A 26,723-nucleotide genomic window follows, 5' to 3' on the forward strand; every position below is an offset into this window, starting at 1 on the left:
AACGAAGGTGAAGCAGAGCTAGTTGACAGATTAAACATTCGCCGTATCCGGTCGGCTAAACTCTGAACACATCTTCCCTTTTTAAGAATGACTTCAGTGCCGTTCTTTGTTCTTTTCTCAGAGAAAAACTTAACTCCAAGTCTTCCAGAGTCACGGTCAAAGCTGATTCGAAAGACCGCTGTTCGCCAGTTTCTGTGTTTACTAGAAGCACACAAACGCAACTCGGCCGTCATTATGGCCCCGCCCACCGACTCTATACACGATGTGATTGGCCCGACCAGAGTTTGGCGTTTACAGCTCAGAAGTGTATTGAGAGTTGCTAGACGACACTCACGGCAGATTAGATTTGCTGCCGCTAGGGTGCGTCTAGATTTCTAGGCTAAACTAAACCAATTACACTTCAATAAATAATTTATTTTCAAATATGGCATGTCATTTTAGGTAGTTTTAATCACACTGATTTCATTTCAAGTGTTTGTTTCTTTAAATAAGTTTGGTTTTAGTTATGTGATGCTATAAAAAGATTGAGATTGACGGCTTCTCTGAGTGAAGCAGTCACTGAGGCACTAACAGACGGGAAATTGGGGCTTTAGCTTTAATTTCTACATTTCCATAACTATTTCACAGTAAGGTCAGTGGCGTGTCATTGATTAGGCAGGAGTGTGGGCAGGACCTTGATATCGCGGCTCCACTTCACATTCACTATTGCACAGACTCGAGACCCAAGATGTCAGAGCCATATCTGAACACTTGCGGCTTCCCTTACGTCAACAGAAGATAGTGAAGGCATGTCGTCCATCTTTTTACACGTGTTTTTGGTTGTGGGAGAACAGTTTGCACCAATTCTGTAGAATGATCCATCTGAAGGGAAGTGTTCGATTTCAGCCGCAGCTTGTGAGCGTCAATCACATGTTTTTTACGGTTCAGATGATTGGCTCAATTTGCAGGTCCTGCACCAACACCACAATCAAATTAACCAAGTCTTTTTAAAGGGGTCATAACACACAATTTCTGCAAGTCTCATGTTAATCTTGAGTATCTGTTGAGTAGTATTGCATCCTTCATACTGTATCTCCAAAGTCTTTAGTTTTATCAGATTTATAAAAGATAGATATGCTGTACCGACTCTTTCTGAAAACAGCCGAGCTCGTGGAGGCTTGCAGTGGGCGGAGCTAAAGAGTCCCAAGTGCACACACACACACACACACATCATGGCATTATCCCTGGATAACTCAATTCATTTTAAATTCATGTTGTTCACATTATATGCACTTACACGCCAATTGCCAACAAAACACACATTTGATGCAGTTTCACCCACCGCCTGCGGTTTCCACTCATGCCCGGGAACAAACACACACTTGCACACTGCATCCACTGTTCCCTTAACGCTGGGTTGTTTGTGAAGCTGAACAAGGTTATCTTTCCCTCACACCATAAACACACTTCTTTAGTGACATTGTTGATTTCGCATCTAAAAACAAAATGACAGCGGCGCCGACGGCTCCCGTAACCCGAACAAAGCTCGTTCATGGGCAGCTCTTGCTCTGGTTGATGTGTGTGTCTGTGTGTGTACTCACCTGGAAGTGCCCAAATAAGGAAGTCTGCTCTTTTATAATTTCATACAGGGCCATACTCTGAAAAAAAAACGTTTGAATCCTGAAGGAGTGAATTTGCCACAGAAATACTGAGTGTAATACATCCAAACTGTTTTTTTTTTTTTTAAATGTTGTCCATGTTTAGCATGAGAATCAACCTTTTAACAGTGTAAATAAGGGAGAATGCATGAAATAGCACTAGTTGTGTCACAATGTCACATTGCTCAGTTAAAACAGGTTGTGTGCATGTGGCAAACTTTTTCATGTCCACCCTATAATTAAAACAAAACAACTTTCTAGGGTTTGATCTAAATTTATTAACCATAAAACAAGTGACATTAACACCCCTAAAAACAGGGTTACAATCTGGCTATAACTGTGCAGACAGAAATCGCTCGATAGGGTGAGCGCGAACAACGCACATTCTGTACCTGTGCCCCGGGACAGTTCAAGTAGGTGCGCCACAATACCATGATGAATCAACAGACAGACAAACGGTAACGTGTTAGTACAGTAAGAAATGTTAAAAATATGAGGACTATAATGGGAATAAAGCGGCTTCACGCAAATTCCTGTAGTGTACGATCTGACAGTAGTCTGTTGCTTTCTGTTACGTTAGCAAATATAAAAGTGTCAAAAAGAATAAAGTTTCTAAAAATTTGTTAAGAAAATATATATATATATATGGCTGTAGAGGGTGAATTTTAAATGCCGAAGAGCATAAAGTTGCTGATATAATGATATATTGAGATTGACACTACATGTCCCGCAGGATCCATTCGATAATTCAGACATCTACAGAGGACGCCGAGACCACAGGAAATCCCCCCAAAAGAAAGAATATATGGAGAAGATAATCTGAGTAAATAAAACAAAGCCTGTTTTTAGGATCATATTTAGGTATTGAATTGTAGTTGCAATTAAGCCAAAAAAAAAATCACAATTAAAGTCCTTGTATATATATTTTTTTACTTGAATAGAAAAATATACATATTAAATTATTTATGGGCCACTTAATTTTGTGAATATTTGTTGTTCTTAAAAAAGTAGTTTTAAAATTATGCTTAGGGAGATTTAATTGTGATGAAAATGGTCCTAAAAACAGGCTTGATTTTCTTTTTATGCAAAATTACGCACATTTCCGATTATGCAAAACATGTTTTCTAAGATTCAGAAGTGAAATGTGGCGTGTTTTTGCCTGGCCTTAAGTTTTATTATAACCCCCCACAACCCCACCACCACCACCACCACCTCCACCAAATGGCAAATAGTGTGCGCACAACCCCATGATGAAGAAATCTTTTGGGACGCCTCATCCAGGTTTCAGAAACAAGCGTGAGGTGACTCAATATCCCTGGCTTCACGTCAGCCAATGGTTAGCTCCGGTCGCATCCCTTTAGGGGGTCGAAAGCAATAAATGTGGTGCGGCCCCATGCTAACGTAGTGCTATTTGGCAAGATCTTCATTTCATTCAAACAAAGACTGTAAACAAACATTTAAGGGGTTCTCAATGGAAGGATCCAACTTCAGGATACGGTTAACCGTCTAAAAGTTAATATCCATTAGTCAAAGGCCGCAGCTCGTCCAATAGCACGTGTCTGTCTAAGGGAGACGGGTCGGGGAAATCAATATTTTACTACTTTATCTCTATTGATAAAAGTTAAGGTATAAAGTTGTACTGGTAATTACAAATGGAGGAAGTGAAAAAATGAAAAGCACGGTCTCATTTCTAACTTCTCCCCTGTAGAAATACAGTTTGGATCGCAGCAATCTTTCGCGGTGGCTCTAGAGGAGGGAGCATTTCCGGCCCCTCTTTTTGACCGGAGGGGGGCACAGGACGGCCCGGATGGCCTCGTCGAACACCGTCTTCAGGCCGCGCTGTGTGAGCGCCGAGCACTCCAGATACTTCACAGCCCCTGGGGAAACACAGACAAAACTTTAGCCCAAACCTTTTCAAATACAGCACATTTTCGGCACTGCAAAATCAATGGCACCAAGTTGCGCATTTAAACTGTGTAATATTGGAATATCACACAAAACGTTTACAAATAAAGCAGCGTTTCCATCCACAAGTGTTCAAGAGAACAAAAGCATTACTTTCTGGAAAACTGCTGCAAAATAGTTTGCAAAAGTTACTGCGATTGGGGAAGTGGTTTGTAGGCCGAGAGAGAAGGGGGGAACTTTTTAAGATGCCCACCCAGACCTCTGCAGCGATTTCTGCCAACTCTGTGCTGACCTTATTTGAGTGTTGCGAGTACGATGTAATGCCCTGGTAGATTTGAAAGTGTGAAATGATGATTGATTGATTTAGGGTTTGTTTTTTTCCTTATGTTTCGTGTTAAAAGTTTCCCCACTGTATTCAGTGTCTGTTTTACCTTGTGTTAATCAAGCTTTTTATTTTATTTCATTGTGCTGTTAATGCATTTTGCATGCATTTATGTGAGTGAGATGCTCTTATTATATTATATAAATGAAGTCAGATGTCCATGTAGGCCTGTCACAAATTTTGCTGGACGATAAATTGGCCAAGAAATTATTGCGATAAACGATAATATTGTCGTTCTGAGACCATTTTCATCTAAAATAATGATAATGGCATAATAATGCAGGTACAGCTTTTCAAAGATCAATAAACTTTTATTTCTAAAGACTATTTAACACTGAAACCGTAAAAAAAAACATTTCAAATATCCACAATAAATGAACAAAACCAAAAACAGTCTGTTTACAAAAAATGCACTTGAATAAATACCAAAAACAATAAATAGAATGGATGAAAACTGCAATGGATGATTATGTTTTAGGAGCATATTAGGAGTGGCACGGTTCACAAAACACACGGTTCGGTTCATGCCACGGCTTCAGGGTCACGGTTTTCGGTTCTGTACGATTCTCTTAATCGTTGACACTCCAGAAATTTACTTCAGCATACGATATATAGCTTAATTATTCACAATTTAGGATACAGTATTATGAAAATGGTTATATCTTGTAATGATGCACAAACTTGACCATCTCTGAGGAAAGCACCAAAGAACCATGAGTTCAGGTGAATCTGGCCAAGCATGACGTCTCATCACACCGGTTCCTTGTCTGCACGTCGAGAATAAACACCTCCCCAAATGAGACGTGCAGTCAGTGAGAGAGACGAGGAAAACAAGCATGCAAATGGAAACTATCGCGGCCAGAAAATTATCAAGCTAATTTTTTTACCGTGTGATTAATTGACTATCGTGACAGGCCTAGGTGCATGTGAAGTCATTTTAGTACCGACTCAATGCGGAAGCACAAGAGCACGAGTAATTATGATGTGGAATCTGTTGACCAATCAAAATCCAGCGGGAGGAGTTCTGTGAAGCTGCTTTGAAACAATCGTCATTATAAAAGCGCTATATAAATAAAGTTGACTTAAACACAATGGATCTCATATTCTGCAATGAGAGGCTACTGGAAGAAACTGTGGCTCTTTTTCCTCCATCATAAATGAGTTGCGCCTCAGAGCAAATGCTGCCGTGTTATACACTCCTGAACAAAATCTTAAGACCAGGGGATTCATTGCTAGTTTTACAAATTTTGCACTAGTGGATCATAACCGGGTTGTAAGCGCTGCTTCAAAATGCCAAAAGAAGAAACAGAAGCAAGAGACAAAAAAATAGAGAGTAGGCAATTTAGTGAAAACTGCATTTAAACTCAAACAGGCCGTTCATCAGCTGATCAAAAGTTTAAGACCATAGCCCAAAAATAAACGCACAACAGTACTAAAAGTGTCAAAAAAGGACTCAGTAGAGAGTAGCCCCACAGTTCTTGTTGATCACTTCAAAAACTCGTTTCGGCATGCTTGGTGCGACTGTTTCCAGGAGGCTGGTGGGAACGTTGCTCCATGTGGTGAAGATGGCTTCCCAAAGGGCATCCGCGGTCTGGAACTGACATCCATTTTTGTAAACTTCCCTTGCCATCCATCCCCAAATGTTCTCAATGGGATTTAGATCAGGGGAGCACGCAGGATGGTCCAAAAGAGCAACGTTATTCTCCTGGAAGAAGTCCTTCGTCAGGCGGGCTTTGTGAATTGCAGCGTTGTCCTGTTGAAAGACCCAGTCATTACCGCACAGACGGGGGCCCTCGGTCAAGAGGGATGCCCACTGCAACAGATCCACATAGCCAGTCGCCGTTTGACGCCCCTGCACAACCTGAAGCTCCATTTTCCCATTGAAGTAAAAAGCACCCCAGATCATAATGGAGCCTCCTCCACTGTGCCGTGTAGAAAACATCTCAGGTGGGATCTCCTTGTCATGCCAGTAACGTTGGAAGCCATCAGGACCGTCCAGGTTACATTTTTTCTCGTCAGAGAATAAAACTTTCTTACACTTTTCAATGTCCCATGTTTGGTGCTCCCTTGCAAAATATAAACGGGCAAGTTTGTGTCGTGGGAGGAGACGCGGCCTTTGAAGACGTTTTTTGTTCTTGAAGCCCTTCTCTAGCAGATGACGTCTTATGGTTATTGGGCTGCAGTCAGCATCACTAAGGGCCTTAATTTGGGTTGAGGATCGACCTGTGTCTTCACAGACAACCTGTCGGATCCTGGAGCTCAGTGCAGGTGAAATCTTTTTGGGTCTACCACTTGACTTTTTTGTCCCATAACTCTCAGGATTTTTTTAAGAAATGTAAAATGACTGTCTTACTGCGTCCAACCTCAGCAGCGATGGCGCGTTGCGAAAGGCCTTGCTTGTGCAGCTCAACAATCCTGCCACGTTCAAAGAGAGAAAGCCTTTTTGCCTTTGCCATCAGGAGATCTTGACAGTATGACTGCTTGAAGGACAATGACATGAAAGCCATATATTTGTGCAGATTTGACCTTTTTATGGCTATGGTCTTAAACTTTTGATCAGCTGATGAACGGCCTGTTTGAGTTTAAATGCAGTTTTCAATAAATTGCCTACTCTCTATTTTTTGTCTCTTGCTCCTGTTTCTTCTTTTGGCATTTTGAAGCAGCGCTTACAACCCGGTTATGATCCACTAGTGCAACGTGTAAAATGCAGTGCATCCCCTGGTCTTAAGATTTTGTTCAGGAGTGTATTGCGTTGGGATGCCGGTGTTTGGGAACAAAATTTACACGAAACGTTTCTGGGGGGAATTTAACCAAATCATTCTGATGTCAGACTTTGCCCCCTTTCACACAAACAGTCTTTACTGGTAAATTACCAGCAATTTCAGATCACGTGTGAACAGGAACTTTTTTTTAGGGCTGGGCAATAAAACAATAATGATATTCATGTTATCTATTGTATAATTTTCCTCAATAAAACCAAATCAAGAGTTTGATAAATGTTTAACACCAAAAGCAAAATGGAACAAACGGTTGAACCGCGCCACACGGACCATTTAACGGTGAAGCACTGAGCTTGAATTGAGATGCAGATAAAGTGAACTTTTATTAACAACAGTAATGTGTACAAAACCTCATGTTTATAGGGGAAATGTAAATATTCTGCTCTTGTTACTAAGTGTGAGCTCCATCGAGAAGCGCTTGAATATATCAAATATATCGATGATTTAAACTAAAGCCAGATGAAACCGCTCTGACAAACAGGAGAAAAACTGCACAGTAGATAAACTGCACAGCAGATACAGTCATAAGGCTTCTCAATTCACAAATCACCATAATTTACCATGGATTTACTGTGGCAGAAATGTGGGAAATACATATCGTATTATAATATATTATTAATGAAGACATGCATTAAAGTAGTAATTGAATATAATTACAGTATTTTTTGTGATTAGGCTATAGCATGTGCATTTATACTCAATTAGCATAATGTAACCATAGTTACATTTTACCATATTGTTATCATGATAATGGATGGATGATCAGTGGTTGATTTTAATCACCTTATTTTTATATGGAAAAAGTTAAATATTCGGAATGTTGTGTAACAATTGTTACAGATTTTTTTTTAACGATTGATTTCAAAGTCCTCCTGTTTTCATGAGGTGTTCAGGCACCTACCGATCTCTTTGGCCATGGCCAGGCCCTGAGGGTAGGTGATGGGAGTGAGCTTCTTCTCCTTCAGTTTCTCAATGGTGTCCTTATCGTCCCTCAGATCCAGCTTGGTTCCCACCAGGATGATCGGAGTGTTTGGACAGTGGTGTCTCACTTCTGGATACCACTGAACACACAAGACATCTCGCATTCAATCTCAGCATCCAGCACAGGTCAGAAATGGACATGCAGTGTTAAGTTCGTCAGACGAGACGAGACTAAATATGTTCGTCAACAACCTTTTTTTCCACGACTAAGACACGATGACGAGACTGCATCAATGTCCAAAAACGCTGAGTAAGACTAAATTAAAATGCATTATTTTTGACGAAAAAAGACGAGATAGAGATAGAGAATTCCAATGCAAAGGGCCAAATTTAGAGACATTTTGTGGCTGGAAATGTAAACTATCTTTTGACTAAAACTAGACTAAAATGAAGAGACTTTTAGTCGACTAAAACTTGACTAAGGTACCTTGAGTTGTCTTTTGACTAAAACTAGACTAAAATGACGAGACTTAGTCGACTAAAACTTGACTAAGGTACCTTGAGTTGTCTTTTGACTAAAACTAGACTAAAATGACGAGACTTTTAGTCGACTAAAACTTGACTAAGGTACCTTGAGTTGTCTTTTGACTAAAACTAGACTAAAATGACGAGACTTTTCGTCGACTAAAACTTGACTAAGGTACCTTGAGTTGTCTTTTGACTAAAACTAGACTAAAATGAAGAGACTTTTCGTCGACTAAAACTTGACTAAGGCACATTAAGTTGTCTTTTGACTAAAACTAGACTAAAATGAAGAGACTTTTCGTCGACTAAAACTTGACTAAGGTACATTTAGTTGTCTTTTGACTAAAACTAGACTAAAATGACGAGACTTTTCGTCGACTAAAACTTGACTAAGGCACATTAAGTTGTCTTTTGACTAAAACTAGACTAAAATGAAGAGACTTAGTCGACTAAAACTTGACTAAGGTACCTTGAGTTGTCTTTTGACTAAAACTAGACTAAAATGACGAGACTTTTAGTCGACTAAAACTTGACTAAGGTACCTTGAGTTGTCTTTTGACTAAAACTAGACTAAAATGAAGAGACTTTTAGTCGACTAAAACTTGACTAAGGTACCTTGAGTTGTCTTTTGACTAAAATGACGAGACTTTTAATCGACTAAAACTTGACTAAGGTACCTTGAGTTGTCTTTTGACTAAAACTAGACTAAAATGAAGAGACTTAGTCGACTAAAACTTGACTATGGTACCTTGAGTTGTCTTTTGACTAAAACTAGACTAAAATGACGAGACTTTTAGTCGACTAAAACTTGACTTAGGTACCTTGAGTTGTCTTTTGACTAAAATGACGAGACTTTTCGTCGACTAAAACTTGACTAAGGTACCTTGAGTTGTCTTTTGACTAAAACTAGACTAAAATGAAGAGACTTAGTCGACTAAAACTTGACTAAGGTACCTTGAGTTGTCTTTTGACTAAAACTAGACTAAAATGACGAGACTTAGTCGACTAAAACTTGACTAAGGTACCTTGAGTTGTCTTTTGACTAAAACTAGACTAAAATGAAGAGACTTTTAGTCGACTAAAACTTGACTAAGGTACCTTGAGTTGTCTTTTGACTAAAACTAGACTAAAATGAAGAGACTTTTAGTCGACTAAAACTTGACTAAGGTACCTTGAGTTGTCTTTTGACTAAAACTAGACTAAAATTACGAGACTTTTCGTCGACTAAAACTTGACTAAGGTACATTAAGTTGTCTTTTGACTAAAACTAGACTAAAATGATGAGACTTAGTCGACTAAAACTTGACTAAGGTACCTTGAGTTGTCTTTTGACTAAAACTAGACTAAAATGACAAGACTTAGTCGACTAAAACTTGACTATGGTACCTTGAGTTGTCTTTTGACTAAAATGATGAGACTTTTAGTCGACTAAAACTTGACTAAGGCACATTAAGTTGTCTTTTGACTTAAACTAGACTAAAATGACGAGACTTTTCGTCGACTAAAACTTGACTAAGGTACCTTGAGTTGTCTTTTGACTAAAACTAGACTAAAATGACGAGACTTAGTCGACTAAAACTTGACTAAGGTACCTTGAGTTGTCTTTTGACTAAAACTAGACTAAAATGAAGAGACTTTTAGTCGACTAAAACTTGACTAAGGTACCTTGAGTTGTCTTTTGACTAAAACTAGACTAAAATGACGAGACTTAGTCGACTAAAACTTGACTAAGGTACCTTGAGTTGTCTTTTGACTAAAACTAGACTAAAATGACGAGACTTTTCGTCGACTAAAACTTGACTAAGGTACCTTGAGTTGTCTTTTGACTAAAACTAGACTAAAATGACGAGACTTAGTCGACTAAAACTTGACTAAGGCACATTAAGTTGTCTTTTGACTAAAACTAGACTAAAATGAAGAGACTTTTCGTCGACTAAAACTTGACTAAGGTACATTAAGTTGTCTTTTGACTAAAACTAGACTAAAATGAAGAGACTTAGTCGACTAAAACTTGACTAAGGCACATTAAGTTGTCTTTTGACTAAAACTAGACTAAAATGAAGAGACTTTTCGTCGACTAAAACTTGACTAAGGTACATTAAGTTGTCTTTTGACTAAAACTAGACTAAAATGAAGAGACTTAGTCGACTAAAACTTGACTAAGGTACCTTGAGTTGTCTTTTGACTAAAACTAGACTAAAATGACGAGACTTTTAGTCGACTAAAACTTGACTAAGGTACCTTGAGTTGTCTTTTGACTAAAACTAGACTAAAATGAAGAGACTTTTAGTCGACTAAAACTTGACTAAGATACCTTGAGTTGTCTTTTGACTAAAACTAGACTAAAATTACGAGACTTTTCGTCGACTAAAACTTGACTAAGGTACATTAAGTTGTCTTTTGACTAAAACTAGACTAAAATGATGAGACTTAGTCGACTAAAACTTGACTAAGGTACCTTGAGTTGTCTTTTGACTAAAACTAGACTAAAATGACAAGACTTAGTCGACTAAAACTTGACTATGGTACCTTGAGTTGTCTTTTGACTAAAATGATGAGACTTTTAGTCGACTAAAACTTGACTAAGGTACCTTGAGTTGTCTTTTGACTAAAACTAGACTAAAATGAAGAGACTTTTAGTCGACTAAAACTTGACTAAGGTACCTTGAGTTGTCTTTTGACTAAAACTAGACTAAAATGACGAGACTTAGTCGACTAAAACTTGACTAAGGTACCTTGAGTTGTCTTTTGACTAAAACTAGACTAAAATGACGAGACTTTTCGTCGACTAAAACTTGACTAAGGTACCTTGAGTTGTCTTTTGACTAAAACTAGACTAAAATGACGAGACTTAGTCGACTAAAACTTGACTAAGGCACATTAAGTTGTCTTTTGACTAAAACTAGACTAAAATGAAGAGACTTTTCGTCGACTAAAACTTGACTAAGGTACATTAAGTTGTCTTTTGACTAAAACTAGACTAAAATGAAGAGACTTAGTCGACTAAAACTTGACTAAGGTACCTTGAGTTGTCTTTTGACTAAAACTAGACTAAAATGACGAGACTTTTTGTCGACTAAAACTTGACTAAGGTACATTAAGTTGTCTTTTGACTAAAACTAGACTAAAATGAAGAGACTTAGTCGACTAAAACTTGACTAAGGTACCTTGAGTTGTCTTTTGACTAAAACTAGACTAAAATGACGAGACTTTTAGTCGACTTAAACTTGACTAAGGCACATTAAGTTGTCTTTTGACTAAAACTAGACTAAAATGAAGAGACTTTTCGTCGACTAAAACTTGACTAAGGTACCTTGAGTTGTCTTTTGACTATAACTAGACTAAAATGACGAGACTTTTCGTCGACTAAAACTTGACTAAGGTACTTTGAGTTGTCTTTTGACTAAAACTAGACTAAAATGAAGAGACTTTTCGTCGACTAAAACTTGACTAAGGTACATTAAGTTGTCTTTTGACTAAAACTAGACTAAAATGATGAGACTTAGTCGACTAAAACTTGACTAAGGTACCTTGAGTTGTCTTTTGACTAAAACTAGACTAAAATGACAAGACTTAGTCGACTAAAACTTGACTATGGTACCTTGAGTTGTCTTTTGACTAAAATGATGAGACTTTTAGTCGACTAAAACTTGACTAAGGCACATTAAGTTGTCTTTTGACTAAAACTAGACTAAAATGAAGAGACTTTTCGTCGACTAAAACTTGACTAAGGTACCTTGAGTTGTCTTTTGACTAAAACTAGACTAAAATGACGAGACTTTTCGTCGACTAAAACTTGACTAAGGTACTTTGAGTTGTCTTTTGACTAAAACTAGACTAAAATGAAGAGACTTTTCGTCGACTAAAACTTGACTAAGGTACCTTGAGTTGTCTTTTGACTAAAACTAGACTAAAATGAAGAGACTTTTCGTCGACTAAAACTTGACTAAGGTACCTTGAGTTGTCTTTTGACTAAAACTAGACTAAAATGACGAGACTTAGTCGACTAAAACTTGACTAAGGCACATTAAGTTGTCTTTTGACTAAAACTAGACTAAAATGAAGAGACTTTTCGTCGACTAAAACTTGACTAAGGTACATTAAGTTGTCTTTTGACTAAAACTAGACTAAAATGAAGAGACTTAGTCGACTAAAACTTGACTAAGGTACCTTGAGTTGTCTTTTGACTAAAACTAGACTAAAATGACGAGACTTTGTCGACTAAAAATTGACTAAGGTACCTTGAGTTGTCTTTTGACTAAAACTAGACTAAAATGAAGAGACTTTTCGTCGACTAAAACTTGACTAAGGTACATTAAGTTGTCTTTTGACTAAAACTAGACTAAAATGATGAGACTTAGTCGACTAAAACTTGACTATGGTACCTTGAGTTGTCTTTTGACTAAAATGATGAGACTTTTAGTCGACTAAAACTTGACTAAGGCACATTAAGTTGTCTTTTGACTAAAACTAGACTAAAATGAAGAGACTTTTCGTCGACTAAAACTTGACTAAGGTACCTTGAGTTGTCTTTTGACTAAAACTAGACTAAAATGACGAGACTTTTCGTCGACTAAAACTTGACTAAGGTACTTTGAGTTGTCTTTTGACTAAAACTAGACTAAAATGACGAGACTTTTCGTCGACTAAAACTTGACTAAGGCACATTAAGTTGTCTTTTGACTAAAACTAGACTAAAATGAAGAGACTTTTCGTCGACTAAAACTTGACTAAGGCACATTAAGTTGTCTTTTGACTAAAACTAGACTAAAATGAAGAGACTTTTCGTCGACTAAAACTTGACTAAGGTACCTTGAGTTGTCTTTTGACTAAAACTAGACTAAAATGACGAGACTTTTCGTCGACTAAAACTTGACTAAGGTACCTTGAGTTGTCTTTTGACTAAAACTAGACTAAAATGAAGAGACTTTTCGTCGACTAAAACTTGACTAAGGTACCTTGAGTTGTCTTTTGACTAAAACTAGACTAAAATGACGAGACTTTTCGTCGACTAAAACTTGACTAAGGTACTTTGAGTTGTCTTTTGACTAAAACTAGACTAAAATGACAAGACTTAGTCGACTAAAACTTGACTATGGTACCTTGAGTTGTCTTTTGACTAAAATGATGAGACTTTTAGTCGACTAAAACTTGACTAAGGCACATTAAGTTGTCTTTTGACTAAAACTAGACTAAAATGACGAGACTTTTCGTCGACTAAAACTTGACTAAGGTACCTTGAGTTGTCTTTTGACTAAAACTAGACTAAAATGACAAGACTTAGTCGACTAAAACTTGACTATGGTACCTTGAGTTGTCTTTTGACTAAAATGATGAGACTTTTAGTCGACTAAAACTTGACTAAGGCACATTAAGTTGTCTTTTGACTAAAACTAGACTAAAATGAAGAGACTTTTCGTCGACTAAAACTTGACTAAGGTACCTTGAGTTGTCTTTTGACTAAAACTAGACTAAAATGAAGAGACTTTTCGTCGACTAAAACTTGACTAAGGTACCTTGAGTTGTCTTTTGACTAAAACTAGACTAAAATGAAGAGACTTTTCGTCGACTAAAACTTGACTAAGGTACCTTGAGTTGTCTTTTGACTAAAACTAGACTAAAATGACGAGACTTTTCGTCGACTAAAACTTGACTAAGGTACTTTGAGTTGTCTTTTGACTAAAACTAGACTAAAATGAAGAGACTTTTCGTCGACTAAAACTTGACTAAGGTACCTTGAGTTGTCTTTTGACTAAAACTAGACTAAAATGAAGAGACTTTTCGTCGACTAAAACTTGACTAAGGTACCTTGAGTTGTCTTTTGACTAAAACTAGACTAAAATGACGAGACTTAGTCGACTAAAACTTGACTAAGGCACATTAAGTTGTCTTTTGACTAAAACTAGACTAAAATGAAGAGACTTTTCGTCGACTAAAACTTGACTAAGGTACATTAAGTTGTCTTTTGACTAAAACTAGACTAAAATGAAGAGACTTAGTCGACTAAAACTTGACTAAGGTACCTTGAGTTGTCTTTTGACTAAAACTAGACTAAAATGACGAGACTTTGTCGACTAAAAATTGACTAAGGTACCTTGAGTTGTCTTTTGACTAAAACTAGACTAAAATTAAGAGACTTTTCGTCGACTAAAACTTGACTAAGGTACATTAAGTTGTCTTTTGACTAAAACTAGACTAAAATGATGAGACTTAGTCGACTAAAACTTGACTAAGGTACCTTGAGTTGTCTTTTGACTAAAACTAGACTAAAATGACAAGACTTAGTCGACTAAAACTTGACTATGGTACCTTGAGTTGTCTTTTGACTAAAATGATGAGACTTTTAGTCGACTAAAACTTGACTAAGGCACATTAAGTTGTCTTTTGACTAAAACTAGACTAAAATGAAGAGACTTTTCGTCGACTAAAACTTGACTAAGGTACCTTGAGTTGTCTTTTGACTAAAACTAGACTAAAATGACGAGACTTTTCGTCGACTAAAACTTGACTAAGGTACTTTGAGTTGTCTTTTGACTAAAACTAGACTAAAATGACGAGACTTTTCGTCGACTAAAACTTGACTAAGGCACATTAAGTTGTCTTTTGACTAAAATGATGAGACTTTTAGTCGACTAAAACTTGACTAAGGCACATTAAGTTGTCTTTTGACTAAAACTAGACTAAAATGACGAGACTTTTCGTCGACTAAAACTTGACTAAGGTACTTTGAGTTGTCTTTTGACTAAAACTAGACTAAAATTAAGAGACTTTTCGTCGACTAAAACTTGACTAAGGCACATTAAGTTGTCTTTTGACTAAAACTAGACTAAAATGAAGAGACTTTTCGTCGACTAAAACTTGACTAAGGTACCTTGAGTTGTCTTTTGACTAAAACTAGACTAAAATAAAGAGACTTTTAGTCGAATCAAACTTGACTAAGGTACCTTGAGTTGTCTTTTGACTAAAACTAGACTAAAATGAAGAGACTTTTCGTCGACTAAAACTTGACTAAGGCACATTAAGTTGTCTTTTGACTAAAACTAGACTAAAATGAAGAGACTTTTCGTCGACTAAAACTTGACTAAGGCACATTAAGTTGTCTTTTGACTAAAACTAGACTAAAATGAAGAGACTTTTCGTCGACTAAAACTTGACTAAGGTACCTTGAGTTGTCTTTTGACTAAAACTAGACTAAAATAAAGAGACTTTTAGTCGACTAAAACTAAGATATGTGACTAACTAAAAAAAAGATATGTGAATGACTAAAACTAACAAGAACATTTAGCACAAGACTAAGACTAAATTAAAAATAGATGACAAAATTAACACTAATGCAGTTTCAGTCCTGAACATGATGAATTGTTATTTCAGGAAGTAAAGCTCTAATAATGTCTGCTAGGTTGGTTCTTCCTTGTACTGTGAGGGCGGGAAAGCACTTACCTTTGCACGGACGTTCTCAAAAGAGGCAGGACTCACAAGGGAGAAGCAGATGAGAAACACGTCCTATGGGACAAAAGCATTCGTGATGAAACAATGGAGATATACGGATGTGTTCCCACTACACATGCAAGTGCTCTTTGTGGTTTTTGAAATGTGCAAGACCTCTCAGACTGACATTTGACAAGAAACGCTTTTGTGCAGAAGTGACATTTGAGGAGTCATGTTACCGTTTGAGGGTAGGACAGGGGGCGGAGCCTGTCATAATCCTCCTGTCCGGCTGTATCCCAGAGACCCAGATTCACTGGTTTCCCATCCACCATCACATTTGCAGAATAATTATCAAATCTGCCAATTGAAAAATGTAATCCTTTTAACCCAGTGCTTCATGTACATGTTCACATTGTAGCAACTCAATGTAAAAACTGCACATAACCAATCAACTTTATTTATATAGCGCTTTTACAACGACGATTGTGTCAAAGCAGCTTCACAGTGTCAAACAGGACAATATTGCAACAACAATAGATTTGGCTGTACAGTTGTTCTGGAGAAAACAGTGATGTTATCAGCTTATTTTAATTTATCATACAGCGACAATGTTGGCAGATCAGTATTATAGTTTATAGAATTAAATAAGACCGAATAAATGAATTTTATTTGTATATTTAGGACCCTGGAGCGATTCTATTGGCTGAAAAAACTTTTAAAGGGTGACCTGTTTAGAGCCTGATTACAATTCGTACAAAATCACATTTTTATTTTTGTCGTTTAAATGGTCTTAAAATAGTCTTTAATATGTCTTCCAAATCATACATTTCATACCCTCCTGGGAAACAGAAAAAAAAAAAGATTTTTGAATTTTATATTTTTTCATGTCATTCGATTGTTAAGAGCATAAGAAACAAATGGACACTTTTTTTTTTTAATTATATTGTATACATATGTTATGATATGTCCTCTGTAGTTGACACCAGGACGCAAAACATTTAATGAAATTAAATTGCATGTATAGGCAAAAACAATGGGATTTATTTTTAATTTTCAAATACATTTTTAAATTAGGATTTTTTTTAAACAGACTTTTTTTAAAGATGATTCTGAGCTATGTTATAAAATATATAACAATGCTTTGACATACCATCTTACTTTATGCAATATGTGGGTAAAATGGCCATACTTGGATTTTCCCATTTAATACAATGTATCGATACACTGCATCTAATTTACATATTATTGTGTTCTTGGTGCAACATGTAATGAAAAAATGAAGTGTATTAATGGGAGTAATAATTGGCAACATTTTCATAATAATATGTAATATTTCATAGGAATGTTGATATGTAATTTATTCCCCTATTTACTTGTGTCTGTGACAAATGCCTGATAAACATGATTTATGTCCTGGTGTCCTCTACAGTGGACATTTATGAAAGCAATGCCTGGTTTTGTAACAAGCATATAACAGCATTTTCCTGAGATGTTGATTTATAACAAACAATTTGAAAACTAAACAGATTTAAACTGTAATGACAAAATATTATCATATTTCTATAAGTGCTAAACATTAATGTCAGCCATTTTTAAAGACCAAGTTGTTGCTGTTTTCCTGGTGAAACCTCCAAACATTTGGTATCTGTGCAATGCCCTGAATGTGCTCTATAAAGGACATCCTGACTCAAAACTGTGATGTGTACATCACAGAAACTCACTAAAATATAATGTCCACTACAGTGGACAAAGGTCTATTACTGGGTCCCAGGAGGATACACCAGTTTGTATATAACTGAAGCTGTAAGTTGTGAAATCAAGCATATTTCGTTCTTAATGTTTTTTTTAGTTAGCGTATGTTCTAGCACAGCATACAGCTACCCGATTATCTTAGTTTATACACCACGGTTGCACTTACCCTACATATTAAAAGCCCTAGCCCCGCTTTAATGTTTATACAATTTTTATGTTCTATATATTTTGTGCACCTGTTCTGTATATTATTGCTTTTTTATTCTTTATTATTTACATTATAGGTACATTACTATGTTATGATTTTTTCTATTTGTATTATTACTTAGTTTATCAATTGAAATAATATACAATATGTTAGGCATGTTATTGCTCCCATTATAGCAATCAATTACATATTTTATAGCGTTTTATAGCATTTATAAGCATTTAGCTTTAGCTACAGCAGCTCGATCAGGCATTTAAAACGGCCTCATTGGTAATCAATTACATATTGTTATAGCATTTAGCTGGCTAGAATAAGCTACAGCAGCTCGATTAGCCATTAAACAAAACATCACGATAACAGCTTTTGATCAGACATTTAAAACAGCTACCACGTTGGGTCCTAAGCGGACACTATTTCACAGGGGGGCAGGATTTCTCATGACACCGGTCCACTTGTGCAACGCCTACAATGCGTTGATTATTGTAGCCAATCACAGGCAGATCCGATGAGCGCAATGGCCGGTCAGAGGTGTTAACGATTACAGCTCAACAGCGCTCAAAGCGTCACATTTTTTAAATTTCAGCACTGATTTGGTATCGCAGTCAGTACTTTTGACAACACTAAGGCACTAATTGACTTATTAGCCATTTCATACATGGAAATAGTAGGAAAGTCTTTCATCTAATCGTGAATGAATTACACAGAGAGCAAGTAAAGAGCGCTCCTTTTATAATCTCTGAAGCTGTCAGTGTGAGACTATAGAAGAACAATGGTACATTAATGAGAGCAGAATATTACATTTTCCCTATAAAATTAGGTTTTTGCACATTACTGTTGTTAATAAAAGTTATTTTTATCTGCATATCAATTCAAGCCCAGTGCTTCACTGTTACATTGCCAATAAACAAACATGTAATATTAATAACGGCACTTATTAATGAAAAACAATAGTAGTTTTATGATTAAATAACTTCATGATTAAAGATTACCAAATCACAGACGCCACCTGATCTCAGAGCCCTGTTTGTGCTGAACTCTATCAGCTAATCTGCACGTCATGAAATGATTTCTATGTGAATGTTGGATACTTGAGTAAGGACACACTCACACTGTGGGGATGTATTCTCCAGGAAAGGCATTGGTGGTGTAGCTGATCAGGAGGCATGTTTTACCCACAGCCCTGGAATAAAGGAGATCAAAACACGTCATGGGGATGGCAAACAGAGAAACATTGCATGATATAGGATCGTGTCAGAAACCGGTTGAAAAACTCGTCTGTGAGTCATTCTGTCGGAAAGACTCATCGCTGTAGGGCTGAAGTTTTATTTTGTGCTGTTGACTTCCTCTTAAAACTGAAAGCAACAACCTTTCTCAAACCTTTAAAAATGTAAAAAAGAAAAGCTTTACACATTAAACTGAAATGTCCACCACATGCATTTTAATGGTTAACTATGAAGAAAAATATTATAATTCAATGTTTTAACCATGTAAAGCATGGTGATGGAAAAAAAAAGACAAGGAAAAAAGAGGCATATTTAAGATGCAGTGAGAATATGAAGAGGGGGAAAAAACACCCCAATTTTACTCAAACTGAGCAAAATAATGCAATCTGGTGCAGATGCTGATATTTAAATGGCCAAAGCAAGATTAAAGTCTGATCGCTTGTTATGCAAATCATCTTTATAACAGTATAATATCAGTTGTCACTCTACACCGACCAGGAATAACGTTATGAAGTGAATAGCGCTGATGATCTCTTCATCACGGCACCTGTTATTGGGTGGGATATATTAGGCAGCAAGTGAACATTTTGTCCTCAAAGTTGATGTGTTAGAAGCAGGAAAATTGGGCAAGCGTAAGGATTTGAGCGAGTTTGACAAGGGCCAAATTGTGATGTCTAGACGACTGGGTCAGAGCATCTCCAAAACTGCAGCTCTTGTGGGCTATTCCCGGTCTGCAGTGGTCAGTCTCTATCAAAAGTGCTCCAAGAGGAACAGCGGAGAACCGGCCACAGGGTCATGGGCGGCCAAGGCTCATTGATGCAAGTGGGGAGCGAAGGCTGGCCCGTGTGGTCCGATCAAACAGACGAGCTACTGGAACTCAAACTGCTCAAAAAGTTAATGCTGGTTCTGATAGAAAGGTGTCAGAATACACAGAGGATCGCAGTTTGTTGTGTATGGGCCTGTCCACCACCGTATGGTATATCTGCCAATAATGTCTTAATAAGATAATATTATTTAAATGCTTAGTTTTGAATGAAATAAAAGCCTAAATTAAAGGCAAAATATGTACGAATTTTTTCTAGTTAAAAAAAAAACTAGAACAATGTAATATATTTTCTTGACTTGTGTACTTACATTATCCCAAAATGTTTCCAAGAAATGTTTAAATCCAGAAAAATAAGCGCTTTTAACCAGGACACGGACCATGTGTCACGTATCAATGACATCATACATGCGTTACCCATGATTTCCGGATTTATTTAAGAAATAGTTTGACCAAAAAAAGCAGCTTTTATTTATGAACTCAATGATTATTTCACACATCACGTACTTTATGACTACTAGAAACGCACTGATTGATTTGCCGATCAGTCACGTGTCGCCGATTTTGAGCCGATCCGTCTACAACGCGGCTGTGAGTGTGAGCACGAGCGTGGCCGCGACGTAGACAGCTTTGAGTGTTGTAGCCAATCACGTGCACTTCTATTGAAAATAATAACCAATCTAGGCATGTGCCGATATCAATTTTTCATGTTGCGATTAATTGCTGAAGTTTTATCACGATATTGAAATAAGTTGCAAAAAAAGTGTTGCCATAGCATAACAGCTTTAAGAACTATTTTTATGATAAAAATAACTGAATGTTTAAATACAATAAGGCACCAAAAATATATACAGCTCTGGAGAAAAAATTAAGAGACCACTTAACATTGAGAAACAATGAGAAATCAATGTTAAGTGGTCTCTTGATTTTTTTCAGAGCTGTAAAAGTAAAATTTTCAAACAGATTAAAGTGCAAAAGAATTAGGCTATAAAGAACAACAGGTAGGCTTACAAATTACAATAAGGTCTCATTATTTAATGCATTTACTAAGATTGAGCAATAGATACATTCGGTACAGAAAGTAAAATGTTTTTGTTAATGTTAGTTAAGAAATACTGATCATTGTTAGTTTTATCTTAGGTCCATTAAAAAAGTTATTTTGATTTTAATGTTATTAAACAGTAACTAAGAAATAACATTACTTAGAATAATTAATTATTTATAAGTATTTTTCATTGTCAGTTTGGTAATAATTAATTAACATGTTAACTAATGAAGTCGTATGTCTCAATGTTTTACTGAACAATAACAAATAATCAGAACAGTTCTAATCATTAGGGCATGTTGTAGTCCAGATTAAAAAAAAGTTTGAAAATAAATAGCCTAATAAGTCTTTAAGTATTAAGTATTTGGTGTTGTGATGAACAACATTGAGATTACAAAAAACGAATGGCTGTTTTAAAAACTACGCGGTTTGTTTTGTTTGCGGGGTTTCCGGGGTAACCGCAGCATTCTGCAGTTCATCAGCGCCCTCTGCTGTCACTGAGCGGCACTTCAGCAGCGCGTCTCCTTCACTCGTTCATGTGCTTCTCATTTACACCTGAGCGCTTCCCTTTGACGCAGAATACAGCGGCGTTGAGCATTTATACGGTGCATGGGCAAAGTATTCTTGAGTGCATTGTTAAAATGTTAATAAATTATTATTTACGATATTTTAAAGTGCCCACGATAACAATATTTTGCATATTCATTATCGTGATAAATCGCATTATCGAAAATCGGCACGTCTAAACCAATCATATGTTTAATTTACCGTGAATGAGAATGGTCTCAGTATCGATCAAAACAAGTTTCATACAGTCTCAAAACGCTAAAAAAAGTTTTACTCGAATCGTCCCACTATCTACAAATCCTCTCATCATGACAAACAGCACAGACATGATTTAAATAAAGATTTATCGTGAAGTAGTCAGATATTTTTGTTTTCCATTAGACTTTGTAATGTTCCCTAATTAGCCAATTATTTAACATTTCAGTACAAAAAATAAAATGCCCAGTTTGAAGAAGGTAAGTTAGTAAAGGTAAAGCTAGCCAGAGCTCAGAGCCAGCCACAGATCAGTAGCCTCTCATATCTTTCCTTGGTATAAGCAGAGAAAACACCATAGCATGAATGCATTTAAAAATATATATATATTGAATTCAACGCATAAACCGTCACTTCATGAGAATTTGCCGTTTTATTTGGGAAAACTGTCGTCATATGAACACAGACACTCCAAGGTCTTCACGGCAACCCGTCAAAATAAAAGTTCACTTTAAAAAATAAATAAATTAACAATATATTAGGATAGATTACCTTAGCTACATTTCTATGTAATAATAATACGTCACTAGCCTACTAATATAATAATAATGCCTAGATGGTTGATTATTTTCCTTTTTTTATAAACAATGTTTACTTTTATACAGCCTTTAAATGTTTATGTATTATTTACGTTTAATGATTATCATCATAAATAATAAACGTAATACTTTCTTTTTAAACGGTTAAATAAAAAATATATTAAAAAAACATTTAGCTGTGGTACTGAAATTGGTACAGAGTACCATAAAAACGTTATGGTATTGGTACCAACTACTGGAATTTTGGTACCCTGACGTCCCTAGCTGGCAACATTTATTACCCAATTACTGAACTAATATTTGGAGGAGTATTGTACACTTCAGTTTTGTTCATTCATAGGATCTTTTGACTTTTGTAAGACAAGTAAAAAAGAGAAAAAGGTCAATTTATAATGTTTTGTTTCATAAAGCAACTGATTTTCAATTATTCTTTCCTGGCACAGAACACTTATTTTTGAGAGTTGTTTAAGTGAGAGAAGATCCTATTGTAATGTTTATGTATTTATTTTATAATAAAAATAAAAAAATGATTTGAAGAAAAAGTGGGTTTTTGTTTGTATATGCTGGCTGTCAATTATGCTGCTCTAAAAGGCAGTAACTACGCAGAGTGCAGAACGGAGAAAAATGACTTTAAAGTTATCCTGTCATCCAGCCCAAGTAATTTTAGGATTACTGGACATGTGGCTGTTTTGTTACTTTATATTAGCTTATTCTTTGTACATATCAATCCTCATTTTTTATTTGATATTTTACCCCTACTTTGTAGTTACTGTATTCTTGCTTTGCAAAATGTGGCACCATACCAAGGAATAAGGCAGTAACTACAGATTGTCCAAAAACTATTTTGCCGAAACTTGGGCTCTGGGTCTGATAGATACTCTGTATTTGAAATAATTGGAACCATTTGATTTCCTGAACATGGATATACCAAACCCAAACTAATCTGACCATTTTAGGTCAATATTTTTCACTCTGATCAATATATGTATATCATAATATTTCATTGTATAGGGAATAACTTCAATTAGGTCCATGACAAAATAATGCATGAATTAGGCATTAATATATATATATAATACATATAATATAGTAATAACACAATAATAAATTAATAATTTTGCACCCTTAATGAAAATGTCAGTTTTGCTCACAACTCGCTAATTTCTCTAAACAGCGGACATAGTCTTCAAACAGTGGCCGCGAAGAGACTGTTTTAAGTTGAACAGACAACTGTCAAGTTAAAGAATAACTCTTGCACCGATAGCTGTGTTTATGGACAGTTATATTCTATTCTATTCTATATTAAGTGTGTTCACCATGGAAACAGTAACTTCACTGTGCGGCAACACAGTTATTTTTTGTTAGGTAAAACATAACAAGAATACAGTGTTGGATGTTACTGTACTCATGCTTTATTTTACTAGGGCTTTTTGCAATTACTGTACAAACGACTACCATTTTTCTCCAAAACGACACGCATTTGAGATAAGATGTTTTGTCACATAAAGGATGCCTTGAATGTCATGAAAATGATAACTAATTTTTGACCAAAAAAGCAGTTACTGCCTTTTTGTTTTGTAGGGCAGTATAGTTCATAGAAAGAAAATCGGTATCGGCCGATCTCACTAACAAAAAATCGGAAATCGGACAAGACAATTGCAACCAATGCATCTCTAATGACTACCTGGACACAAACACGCAAGTCTGTTCTTAAACTGGTTGAAATGTGTAGCGTAGTATTTTAACTGTTTTGCATTTTAAGCTGGGAACAAATGATACAATTTGCTGACTTAGTACTTGTTTTTCAAATTTGAAATGGTTATGCTCCACCTGTTTTTAAGGATGATATTGCTCAGATAACAGGACGGTGTACACAAGCCGGTATTAGGGGGAGGGTTTCCACTCTTGAACACCAGAATTAAGGACTTTTTCAAGCACCATTTATTTTATATTAAGCACCTGTCAGATTCATAACCCAGCATATGTAGCATCACCTCTTAAAGTAGGCTACTTAAAGGAACATGCCGACTTTTTAGGACTTTAGCTTATTCACGTGTCCCCCAGAGTTAGAGAAGTCCATACATACCGTACTAATCTCCGTGTGTGCCTTAACCCTAGGCGTTTCTCAATGTCAAGGAAGGATCCTCGGAAGCCAAAATTCTAAGGATGCTACTTCATCGACATCCGATGAAGGACTGTTCCAATGTCGAGGATCCTCGGAATTCAACCAAGGACTGAGTCCTTCGTTCGAAAAATATGTCATATACAGGAAAGGATGCATATAAGTAGCCTTCGCGCTCTTCGCGTTCTCAAATCACCCACAATCCTATGCGCGCAGCTTTGCTATCAGACGTTCCTCCCGGAGTCGGACTCGGAGCGCGAACGGGGCAAATATGCTTGTATCGGGGTTTGTAGATGGGAAGGAAGGAGGCGGGAACCGGCAAACGTTCAACAACTTTATAATAGCCCCCTCACGGGCGACTGCCCGCACACACATAATAAAACATAAACAAACCATAACAAAAAGTCCAGGCCTAGTCCTCTCTCGTCTTCCACGCTCCTCCAATTATACTCCCGTCACTGCCGTGAGCCGAGACCGGTGTGGCGGCGATCAGCTGCCGCTCACTCCACCGGCCCGCTCTCACGGTCCCTCACCTCGCTGCTTGCCACAATGCTTTTATTTACGTTACCAAACATTTGTTATAACCGTAGTAAATATAAGTAATACCGGTACAAATTACTACTGTATTGATATTAAAAAAATACAAATAACGTTACACATAACGTTATTGATGGCCAACGGACCTTTTCACTGACGTAATGACGCAATGACATGCACTTGCTAGCCTGTTCCATTTACGTGTTCTCTGAATGCTAAAGAGGAGCCTCGCCTAGCCTCTGAAGGAAGTGACTTGGAAGGATCAGTCCTTCCAAGGAAGCATCCTTGACATTGAGAAACACCTCCTGTCTGACGCACACTGCTAGCCTAGCTTAGCACAAAGACTGGAGGTAAACGGCTCCAGCTAGCCTACAGCTCAATAAGTGACAAAATAACACCAACATTTTCCTATTTACATGTTGTGATGTGTATCGTTTCATTGTGTACTAAGACCGACGGAAAAAGAAAAGTTGTGTTTTTCTAGACTGGCATGGCTAGAAACTATATTCTCATTCCTGCGAAATAATACACGAATTTTGCTGCCGTTAGTTACATGCACGTTACCACTAAAAATAGCAGTATACGTGTTACAGTTTGTAGCGTCTTACTCCCAACACTGTTACTAGCCATATTGGCCTAGAAAAATCGCAACTTTTCATTTTCAGCAAGCGTATGTACTTATCTCCATCAGTGCAAGTTTTTTTCCCCGCTACCCCTCCACTCCCCAAACATAAGCAACGTTTCGTTCTGTCTTTGATAGCGCATATAGACCCACTGTAGGACAATTTCTGAAATAACACCATTCTAAACAAAAAAATATGTAATAATTTAATTCAAGCACTTTCAAGGACCTCTATTTGCTTTCAAGTACTTCCCAGGCCTTGAATCCATGTGTCTGAAATCCAAGAACTTTCAAGAAGAGTGGGAACCCTGTAGGGGTGATTGTAATGTACCATTGCGAAGAGCTCCTTTTGGTCAGTTAACTTTAGCTTTCAGAGGAACACATGAGTGGAATAGACTTACAAAAGAGTTGAAAGAATTAAAACATATAACAGGTAATTGTGGTTTCTCAAAAATCTTAAAAATGGTTACTGTTAAATCAAATGTGTGATCATTTTTAGACACCATAGTATAATATTTTTGTTTTTTGTTGTATATATTAACCTGCCATGGGGCTACAGATGAACATTAGCCAGTGTTGGCTAAATCTGGTGCATTTTTACATATGTCATGTATTATTCATGTGTATTGTCCCTGATTAAATAAAATGAAAAGAGTTTGATTAATGTTCTTTAATATTTAATGCATGTATGAATAAATGACAGTCATAATTTTACTGTTTATATTTTAAAAAACGAATTGGAGTAAAAATACGGTTGTTATTGTAAAGTGAAATTATAACTATTATTATAAAATGTGTAATTTAGGTGTTTTTATACAAATCAGTTTTTCCTTGTTTTGTACCTTAATTATTATACTTGGCAAATGTAGCAACTTACTTCCATAGTTTACAGCATTAGTGAAGAGATTTGTTTTCCTGAGAAAATCTGCCGTGTATTGTCATTTATATTGAAACGAATCGTGAAATTTGTGTCAATACCCAGCCCTAGTGTATACTAAGTTTATCTGGCTAATATATATTTTAAAAAACGCGGTATTTTGTTTCTAAAGCAGGCTTTGAGACAGGCAGTGTAATAAAGCGGTCAGTCACTCACCCGTCCCCGACGACCACACACTTGATGGCCTGCATGACTTCAACTCGATCTTCACTCTCCCTCCGCGCGAAACTACACGAGATCAGGCAAACAAGCGACGCTGTTCAAACAACACTTATTACGGCTGTAAATTACGACGCTTTTTTAGATTAGGTTCTCTTCTTCCTCTCATTCCCACACACAGGAATGAAGTCGAGTAAGAAAGTTTGAAGCCACCACCCAAGACAGGAAGTGACTCCTACAGATTTACTAGCGCACTTCCGCTCGATTCTCTCCAGAATAAAAGTCCTCCGGTTTTCTTTCTTTCTTTCTTTCTTTCTTTCTTTCTTTCTTTCTTTCTTTCTTTCTTTCTTTCTTTCTTT

General features: G+C 36.6%; 1 protein-coding gene across 1 annotated transcript; it reads right to left on the reverse strand.

Moving 5' to 3' along the window:
- Positions 1-1,888: 1,888 nt before the first annotated feature.
- On the reverse strand, positions 1,889-26,617 carry rac1b (Rac family small GTPase 1b). Its single transcript, XM_067424556.1, has 6 exons — positions 26,362-26,617; positions 18,647-18,718; positions 15,818-15,935; positions 15,591-15,653; positions 7,606-7,765; positions 1,889-3,514 (listed from the first exon to the last, which is right to left on the reverse strand). The coding sequence occupies exons 1-6, from the start codon at positions 26,394-26,396 to the stop codon at positions 3,384-3,386; spliced, it is 579 nt and encodes a 192-aa protein (XP_067280657.1). The 5' UTR covers positions 26,397-26,617; the 3' UTR covers positions 1,889-3,383.
- Between the last annotated feature and the right edge of the window lie 106 nt (positions 26,618-26,723).

Source organism: Pseudorasbora parva, chromosome 2, assembly GCF_024679245.1.
Source record: "Pseudorasbora parva isolate DD20220531a chromosome 2, ASM2467924v1, whole genome shotgun sequence".
Taxonomy (NCBI): Eukaryota; Metazoa; Chordata; class Actinopteri; order Cypriniformes; family Gobionidae; genus Pseudorasbora; species Pseudorasbora parva.